The sequence below is a fragment of the Orycteropus afer genome, unplaced genomic scaffold (genome assembly GCF_000298275.1).
Source record: "Orycteropus afer afer isolate SDZICR_OR568_19922 unplaced genomic scaffold, OryAfe1.0 scaffold00859, whole genome shotgun sequence".
In the NCBI taxonomy this organism is placed as follows: Eukaryota; Metazoa; Chordata; class Mammalia; order Tubulidentata; family Orycteropodidae; genus Orycteropus; species Orycteropus afer.
Window position 1 is genome coordinate 672614 of NW_006922446.1, and position 10022 is coordinate 682635.

Consider the following 10022-nt stretch of genomic DNA (forward strand, 5'->3'; position numbering starts at 1 on the left):
TCAGCGCCTTGTCCCAACATAGTTGGTAGAAAACAGGACCACGTTGTGCAGCAAAAGTGACAGCTCAGCTTCTGAAAACACCAATATTAGTGGTTTGGTCGGGGAACAATCTGCCTCCTGAGTACCTTGGAACCCAGGGTTTGATACTGGAGGCAGGACACCAAGTGTGAGGTGTGTGTAGCATTAATAGGTGGTGGCTCTCAAATCCTGCCTCGTTGCAGCCTCTGCATGCATGCTTGTCTTCTATATATTCAGATCAACCCAGTCTCTCTCTTGATTCTCATGTGAAACGGCAGAAAATTCAGAGGCAGTAATGGTATAAACATCATTGTTACCTTGGGATTCATCTGGTAGAACCCTGTGCTCTGGGGACATTTCTCAGCTCCAAGGAGACTACTAAGCCTATCCTAATACCCAAAGGCCTAGGAAACATTGAGAGCCAGAGGTGGCAAACAGGAGATCCACAGGCCTAATAGCCACCTCACAATACAGTTTTGTTTAGTCAGTAGAATGCTTTTGTTTTGAATCTACATGCCTTTCAACCAGTGGATCTCAACTGGCAATTCTGCCCCCCAGAGGGCATTTGGCCACATCTGGAGACATTTTTGGTTGTCACAACTAGGGTGGGGAGATGCTACTGGCAACTAGTGAGTAGAGGTCAGGTATGCTACTAAACATCCTATAATGTATAACCCCTAAAACAAAATGTCGACAGTGCCAAAGTTGAGAAACTCTGCTTTAGACTAGCATGTATTCACTCTCATGTCACCACAGGCCCTACTACTCCCTCTTGTGTTGCAGAGTCTATTTCATTAACTGTCTGGACCCTGTGGGCATGTGAGTTCATGTTTCAATCAGATGTACGGTAGGTAAGGGTCTCACAAGTACTCAATAGCTGCTGCTGTTATGTGCCGTCGAGTTGGACCCAACTCATAGCGACCCCTCCTTGGGTTTCTGAGGCAGTATCACTATGGAAGTAGATTTCCCCATCTTCCTTCCAAGGAGTGGCTGGTGGGTTTGAAACGCCAGCCTTCTGGTTAGAAGTCAAGTGCCTTAGGCACTATGCTACACCCCCAAATAATCTCGGAATAGAATGCAATGGTGTGAATTTCAGTGGCACCACCACTGGCATCTGTCTTACCTTTTAGGCTGCAGGAAATCTGCAGCCATTCTCCCAGCCAAATTCGACATCTGTCTTCAGCAATATGTGTAGAATTCAGGCCGCGAAGATAACAGGCCTATGCCACCCAGAAGAGAAACGGTGCTTAATCATCACAGAGTTAAGCACACCAAGGAAGTGAAAATTCGTAATAATCCTAAATCTCCTTTAAATAAGTTGTTGCTATTGTGTGCCCACGAGTTGATTCCAACTCACAGCAACGCTATAGTGACCATATAGGACGGAGTAGAACTGCCCCATAGGGTTTTCTTAGGCCTGAAATCTTCACAGGAGCAGATCAGTAAGTCTTTTCTCCCACAGAACAGCTTCTTGTTGTTGTTATTTGCCATCGAGTCGGCCCCGACTCATAGTGACCCCTCCCTGGGTTTCCGAGGCAGTATCACTACAGAAGTAGGATTGCCCAACCTTCCTTCCGAGGAGTGGCTGGTGGGTTTGAACCGCCAGCCTTCTGGTTTGCAGTCAAGTACCTTAGGCACTATGCTACCAGAGCTCCCAGCTAGTGGGTTCAAATCACTGATCTTTCAGTTCACAGCTAAGAACTTAACCAGTGAGCCGTCAGGGCTCCTTTTAAATAAGTTATGCAAGTTAAATAAGTTACAACCTCACTCACTTGCACCATGGCAATGTGGGCAGGTTTCGGTTTCTCTCATTGTGCGCACGTGCTGGAGGAAAAGTCCATAAACTGCTGATGGACAAGATGACAAGGAAAGAGATCTATATAATCTCAAACAACAGGCCTAGAGTACAGTATCTTTGGTTTCTGAAGTACCAGAAGGAAGAAACAAACGAAAACCACTATGGGTAAGTCCTTCCCACTAGTTAAACTGAGTGAGAAAAAGACATAGCAATGAGTTAAGAGAAGACCTTGAGCTTCGATACAACAAACAAGACAAGGAGCCCAGCCTCCATAAGCTCAAAAGCCCACCAAGAGTTGAGAGTTGATGTTGCAGTCAAGTTCTTACTGATTTCACTTCTTGAGCAGTCAGGTCACCGACCCCCAGCTTTGCCAACGCTTTGTCCAGGTGATGAATCACAGCGGTGTGTTTCTTCAAACGGCTTCTCAACAAGAAGGGAGGCAGGTGAGGTGTGAGAAGCATGGCCCTGCTCAAGGCTTTCTGTAAAACAGCATAGAGAAAGTCAACATGCTATTACTTCATGCCAAGACTTGATGCAAGGTGAGGCTGTGTGGAAAAGAGAAGGGCTCAAAGTGCTCACCAACTGCAAAGCCTGAAGATGGTTCATGCCCAGAGGATGGTTAGAGAAACAATCTCTCAAAGCCAGGATATCATTGACGTTTGGCTGCGTACCATGCTGTATCTTAGAAGAGGTAAGAGATGGGCAGATGTTAGGGAAGTCCTGACGAGCTCTCTTTCCTAGTTGAGTGTAGCTGGATCTAACAAGATTCCTGGTTTGTGGGAAGGTTCAACTGGGAGAGTACCTTGCTGCACAGCTCTGCCAGATGCCACCGGAGTCCTGCATCAGCAATGACAGGGACGGTCTTTTCTAAAGAACTAAGGATTTCTGGATGGGACTGCTTCTGGAGAGCATGATAGATATCTAAGAAATCTCTTTGTTGCTTAGGGGTCCAGAAGTGCCGAATCAGTAGTTGCCTAGGAAACAGGTACCTAAAAGGAAGAGGAAGCACCAAGTCATTTGCTGAAACAGGCATCTTTCAAAGAAAGCCAAGAAAGCAAGCATTTGGCAGACATGAACACTAGGAAGAAGCGATGGAGACATGACTTCCCTGCCTCATTGTTCTTTTTCATGAATGAGTCTCAGACCAAAATTCAAAGATACACAGAAGCACAATTTCAAGCAGCATTACTGAGGTATGTGAAAGGAAGCAGTGGTAGACTAGCCCAGCATGCAGCGATCACGTAAAATGAGATGTGAAGAATGTGCTTTGGACAAAGTTGAACAGGGCTGCAGACAGAGCTAGAAACTATATGTGATGTTGACAGCTTCACACTGTGGCATAGTCCTTTTGACGTGTACATGGTATAAAAGCAGTGATGCATTTGTTTACTTGTCTACATGTGCAGTGCTTATATAACATGGCCACAAATTCCTTGACATGCCTCTTGCTGAGAAACCAAACCTAACCCACTGCCATCGAGGTGATTCTGACTCAACCCCCAAGGTGTTTCCAAGGCTATAAATCTTTATGGAAGGTGATTGCCTCATCTTCCTCCCATGGAGCAGCTGGTGTGTTTGAACTGCCAACCTTCTGGTTAGCAGCCAAATGCCTTACTATGCCACCACAGCTCCTTTTCTCTTATTGAGAGATGGGGGTCTATATTCCCTTTTTTAGACTTGGGTAACTGCTTCAACCAATGGAATACAGTAGAAATGCTTCTATGTGACCCCCCACAAGGCTAGATTCTAAAAGACCAGGCAGCTTCTGCTTGTTCACTAGAGCACTCACTCTATAACCCAGAATTGCTATGTACGAAGTTCCACTACCCCAATGCCGCCATATTGAAAGGACAACATGTAGGCACTCTAGGTGACAGTTCCAATCTTCCAGTCATCCCCACCAAGGCCCAGACATATGATTGACCTTGGACTAGTCCACTCACCAGCTAAATACCATGGAGGGGTCTCTGTCAACACCACACGGAGCAGAGAAATCAATCACCCACCTGGATCCTGCCCAAATTCCTGACCCACAAAATCATGAAATGGTTTTAAGCTATTAAGCTATGGGGCTGTTTGTTATATAGCAATAGATAACTGAAATATAAAATAAATATAAAATGCTTTTATTTTTCCCTAAAGGAAAATTTATCCCAAATTGGTATGCCTCTTGGAATTGGGCTGCTGCCTCCCGGGATGATGGAGTAGGCCATCATCGTATGTCACAACACACAGGGCAGCTGAGGGAGGGAGAGTCTGGGCCACCCACAGGTGAAATCATCTCACTTACCCCTGTTACTGAGTGGCTTTTATGAACCTTGGGATAATGAGAAGATGGGAGCAGGAAGTTTGATAACCTCTGCCTAGCTTCTGAAATGGAAAGCTCTTCTTAAAATAATGTTTCATTAAAAAAACAAAACAAAACTACACATCTTCAAGATGCTGGGGAGATGGAAGACTGTACTCACATTAGCAAGAAGACCAGGTAGTTGGCAAAGGGTGGGATGGAAATGATACCTAGGAAAAGACACTTGGTGACGTCTCGGCGGAACTAAGCAGAAATAAACACAGATGTGGTTTTAACCCAGGTAAGTTCTTAGCATAATGGACCATCCCGCCATCCCGCTGTGCAGTAAACTTCTATCATAGCCTAGAAAAAGGCCAAGGTTATTTCTAGCTACATATACATGGTAAGTTTCTTGAGGATAGAGCCTCGGATTTGTTCACTTTTGTATCCCAAATAAGGTCTAGTACCAGGCCTGACATTATACCAAATCCCACAATGATTTCTTCCGGATATGCAGAATGGGTCCACTAAATACTACTTTCCTGCTACCCTCTGGATCCTTCCAGATTTTTACATGTTAGGAAATGAACTGGACTTTAGTGTTCACATCTTTTATTCAGAAAGTATGCCAGAAACTCTCTGGAACTGTGCTATGGAAGGCTATAACTCTGAATGAACCTGAAACTAACTCTGACAAATCATCTCACGCTCTCATTCAGTTCAACACTTTGATCTCACGGCAAAGGGCTTAAGTTTGATTGATGGTGAAAGAGAGAGAGAGAGAAAAAAAAAATGAGATCTTGATTCACTTTATTGACTTCACCATCAACTTCTGGCTAGCTGTCCCTGGCCCATACCTGTCTCAGATGCTCCATCTCCCGGTAGGAAAGTTGATGAAACTTTATATTGTGCTTCCACATAGTTGCTTTTATTCTTCTAGCCTTTTTGGCATCAGCCCATAACATCCGCAATCCTGCCTCATGAAAGCAGAGCACAGAGTGTGACGTTATCCCTGTTTGCATCTTAACGCAGATTCCTAATCCATGTTCACCCACATGCACACATACTTGTCCCGCCCCAATTCTCAGTAACAACTTCAAACTAGGTAACCTGAAACACTTAGGAGCCCAACCTGTATCTCTTTTCTCATCTCTCTCCCACCCCCGCAGCACATCACCTCTCTTCCAGCCAAGATGGGCTTCTGTGATCTACTGTGGAACGGTCTCCCTTTTCTGGGTCATTAAACACTCCCTTTTTAAACATCAAGATTCAAAGCTCCCCACCCACGAGTCTGGCTCAGTTAACCCTACATATATTCCCTGGCCAGATTAGCATGAACACACTCCCTCTCTGGAACACTTTTATAATTACGGCAATGAGTCATATTTGTAAGATTAGCTTTTTAATCTTCATTCTATGATAATGCTTATATTTAACTAATTCTTTAGTTTTACAAAATGCTTTCATGTTTATGAATGAAATGATACAATGACTAGAGTGACATCCAAAAAATCCAGAAAGTGGCAAAACAGATGACACGATTGCTGGCCGGGAGCTGGTAATGAATAAGGTGAAGCTGAGTCTATGAAAGCTTATTATACTATCCCCTCTTCTGTTACTATTCCACAATAAAAAGGTAAAAATAAACCAACCAAAATGCTTTCAGACCCTTTTCTCACTCAATTCTAATTACAAACCTGGGAGTAGACATGGTAGACATGAGGGCAGACAAAGCAGGTATTCTAATCTCCACTTTACAGAAAAGGATAAGCAATTTGTGCAAGTCCATGAAGCTAGTAATAATGCTGATAATATTCAGTTTACAATGTGGTAGTTGATTACAATTAACGTTATGGTCTAAGTATAAGGTATAATAATCTCCTAGAACTAACATTTACTGAACACTTATTATAGATCAGATCCTAAGTACTTTACATGTATCTATTGACTTACTTGATTTATTAAATGTAATGAATTTGACTGTGACTCATAATGACCCTGTATGACACAGCAGAACTGCCCCCATAGGGTTTCCAAATCTATAAATCTTTATAGAAGCAAACTACCACATCTTTCTCCCATGGAGAGGAGAGCTGGTGGGTTTGAACCACTGACCTTTTGGTTGGCAGCTGAGCACTTTTAACCGCTGCGTCATCAGGGCTCCCTATGTTGTAAATAGGTAGGTTCTACAGGCATATCTCAAAGATATTGCAAGTTCAGTTCCAGACCACCACGATAAATTGTGTATCGCAATAAAGTGAGGCATGGGAATTTTTGTTTCCCAGTGCCTTAGGAGCTCTGCTAGCATAGTGGCTAAAGCACTTGACTGCTAACCAGAAGGCTGGTGGTTCAAACCCACCAGCCACTCCTCGGAAGGAAGGTTGGGCAATCCTACTTCCGTAGTGATACTGCCTCGGAAACCCAAGGAGGGGTCGCTATGAGTCAGGGCCGACTCAACGGCACATAACAACAACAACATAAATGTTTACACTATAGTCTATTAAGTGTGCAAGAGCATTATGAAAAAGTTTGAAATATTGTGAGAATTACCGAAATGTGACACAGAGACATGAAGTGAACACATGCTATTGGAAAGATGGCAATGACACGCTTGCCTGACAAAGGGTTGACACAAATCTTCATTTTATAAAAAAACAAAAACTGCAGTGTCTGCAAAGCACAATAAAATGAGGTATGCCTGTAATATATCACCATTTTACAGATACAAAAGCCCCATGGGAGAGAGGTTAAGTAAGCAGTCTAATCACACAGCCAATATAGACAATGTGGCATCTGAACTCAGGTGCTTTAGCTCCAAAGTGAGACACGTGACACTATACCATCTCCTAGTAACTGGCATCAATGTTCAGAAACCAAGTATATGTAGCACTATTTCCACCACAACATGCTACCTACATTTGTGACAAAAATTAGACCACATATTCTAATAGGCCAACTTATCACAGGGCAGATTTGTGCAGTCATAAAACCTGCTTTTGTGCATGACAAAGAATTTCAACTATAGTCAGGTGTGTGCTTAAGAGAAGAAAAGTTAAATGTAAGGGTAGCTCCTGGCCTCCAGGTGTTGTCAGAAGTTCTAGAAACACCCTCAGGAAGTGCTGATTTAGAAGGATTAGTTTACTACTCTAGCATTTAAGCAACAGTAGATAGCCCAGCTGTCATCCCAAAGCAGAACCTGCCAACAATCATACTTATTGTAACTCACCAACGTTGCCCAAGAGCTGATTCAAGAAATCGCTATTTTAGTTCTGTTTTTACCTTTCGTGAAGATTGTGTACATGAAGTGGAAGCGGGGGAAATTACGACCCAAGAAACGATGGTATTTCTCATTAATCACTTTTGTCTTGGTCACCACATAAGAAATCAAGCTCTTCACATCTGCCTTTGGAGAGAGATGAAGCTTTGAAGACCTACAAGGAAGATCAGAGACAGAATCTGGGAACTAGGCCTGGAAGCTCCCTCACACCTCGCCCCTAGCATTAAACACCAGCCTCAACTTCCAAAAATCCAAGGAGGTCTTGGTGTCAAGGACAGGTAAGCAATCAAACTGAGGAAGGCAGGCAGACTCAGGCAGAAGAGGACCCCAATCAGAGGCCAGGCAGGAAGGGCTGTCAGGCGACATGAGTCCGCAAAGAGTGCAAGGCATGAGGGGCAATTCGGACGTCAGAGAGACGGGAGCGAGGTAGCAGCGGTAAACCAGAGGTGAGAAAGCGAGGCTTGGAAGTTGTGCTCAGGACACGCGGGGAATTCAGACAGTGTGGGGCACTGAGAATCAGAAGAGGCTCAAGAAGCCGAGTCACTCTCGGGGGGCGGGGTGCGAATCCTGAGAAGAATAAAAACCTCAGCTGGGGGGTGCAACCCTGAAAATTAAGAAGGGGGCTCAGAGAGAGCATGCAAGCAAGGATGAGGCATTGAAGAGCGTGGCCGTCAAAAATGTTTTTCTCTTTCCAGGTCCCTCACCGAAGGGCCCTCCAAACCAGGCCAGAACGACCAAGTTGCAACCTCCGAATGACAAATGGTCCAGGGGTGATCGCTGAGCCCCAGAGAACGCCCCGAGCCCACCACACTCTGCAGAACGCCATCTTAAGAGGGAGGGAGGGGGGAGAGAAGAGGGCTTTTGGTCAAAATCCCCCGTTAAGTCGCCTTCTTTCGAAGACGCATGCGCCTTCTCTGAGCGCTGATTGGTAGCCACAGTCCTGGCGAGGGACGAACTCAAAAGCTGAATGCGGAAGAAGGGCCAGGATTGGCCACAACCAGAACTTCCTGGTTTAAAGGTCCCGGAAGTGGACTATTCCCAATGGTGCGAGGGTGTATTCCCGTAGTGGTGTTTGTGATCCCAAGGACATTCTCCCCTTCAGTAGCCTAGTGACCCTCTGCGATTCCTTAAGGCCACGGGACTTCCCAGCACTGCCCATTCTTTCTGCCTGTACCCTAGATGTCCTTTTACCTTAGGTTTCGGATGTCAATTTGGCAGTGCCTCGGGCCATGGAAGGAGTGCTGGTGACCCTGTGGTTAAAGCATTCGGCTGCTAACCAAAAGGTCGGGGGTTAAAACCCACCAGCCGCCCCACGAGGGAAAGATGAGGCAGTCTGCTTCCGTAAAGAAGCCTTGGAAACCCTATGTTGTTGTTATGTGCCATGAAGTCGGACCCGACTCACAGCGACCCTATATGGCAGTTCTACTGTCCTATAGGGTCACTATGAGTCAGAATAGACTCCAGGGTAGAGGGCTTTTTTTTGAGGGGGAGGGGTGGAGCGTTTGGGCCTAAGCGCCTCCTGGGACTAGGAAGACTCGCTGCGCCCTCTAGAGGTGGCGGCCAGACTGAGCCGGGAACTGTCCAGTTCCCAGTCATAGTCTGGCAGTGGAGATGGGAGTGCATTTTTTCCTTCTGTCAGTGTTTCCCAAACTAAATCAGTGGGGACTAGTCTGTCATTAAGCGCTTGTTGAAAGCAGCTTTTGGATTTCAGCCTAAATGTCACTATTCAGAGAGGTCTTCTATGACCCCCACGTCTAAAATATCACCCACCAAGAGGACACGTTTTTGCTCACATCCATCACCCATGTATTCTTTTTATAGCAATTATCACTTAAGTTGTTTGTGTGCGTGTATGTGTGTGTGTGTGTATGTATATATATATATATATATATATATATTTCTTTGCTTGACTGGCTCTCTAAACTAGACTGAGGGCAAGCACCTTTTCTGCCTTATTCACTGCTGTACCCCTCCCTAACAGTACCCCAGTGGTCAAGCTCCATGCCAGGCACATAGTAGGAGCTCAATAAACATTTAAAAAGAAATTAATTGATATTGGAAACTGGAAAGAATTCCCAGAGTTGGCTATCACCAGCCTTCAAGAATTAACAGTCTCGATACTTAATCTACCCAGACTAAAGAGTATTCCATTGGAACCAGGTTCAAATCTTGTTGTGTTGTTGTTGTTACGTGCTGTCAAGTCGGACCTGACTCAGCAACCCCTCCTTGGGTTTCCGAGGCGGTATCAGATTGCCCAACCTTCCTGCTAAGGAGTGGCTGGTGTGTTTGAACCGCCAGCCTTCTGGTTAGCAGTTAAGTGCCTTAGGCACTATGCTACCAGAGCTCCCAGTTCAAATCTTTTTTTTTTTTTTTTCCCAGTTCAAATCTTAGCACTACCATTTCCTGTAGTGTGTGAGATGTTGGGCATGTCACTTTAGCTCTGAGTTTATTTCCCACTCCCTAGGAGGAGTTCTGGTGGGACACTGGTTAAAGCTTTTTGTCTGCTAACCAAAAGGTTGGTGATTCAAACCCGCCAACCACTGCACAGGAGAAATCTGAAGCAGTCTGCTTCTGTAAAGATTTGCAGGCTTGGAAAACTGGGGAAGTTCTACTTTGTCCTATAGGGTTGCTATGAGTTAGAA

At 45.0% G+C, this 10022-nt stretch overlaps 1 protein-coding gene across 1 annotated transcript; it reads right to left on the reverse strand.

Annotated features, from left to right (window-relative positions):
- LETMD1 (LETM1 domain containing 1) lies at positions 1-8206 on the reverse strand. Its single transcript, XM_007958175.2, has 9 exons — positions 8085-8206; positions 7383-7534; positions 4961-5076; positions 4285-4367; positions 2619-2805; positions 2396-2497; positions 2143-2295; positions 1142-1238; positions 1-71 (listed from the first exon to the last, which is right to left on the reverse strand). The coding sequence occupies exons 1-9, from the start codon at positions 8204-8206 to the stop codon at positions 1-3; spliced, it is 1083 nt and encodes a 360-aa protein (XP_007956366.1).
- Between the last annotated feature and the right edge of the window lie 1816 nt (positions 8207-10022).

Coding starts and splice junctions, on each gene's coding strand:
- LETMD1 (XM_007958175.2), bottom strand. CDS start 8,206: ATGGCGTTCTGCAGAGTGTGGTGGGCTCGGGGCGTTCTCTGGGGCTCA. Junction 2,498..2,618: donor TGGCAGAGCTGTGCAGCAAG/GTACTCTCCCAG, acceptor ACCTCTTCTAAG/ATACAGCATGGTACGCAGCC. Junction 1,239..2,142: donor CTGCTCAAGAAGTGAAATCA/GTAAGAACTTGA, acceptor TGGGTGGCATAG/GCCTGTTATCTTCGCGGCCT.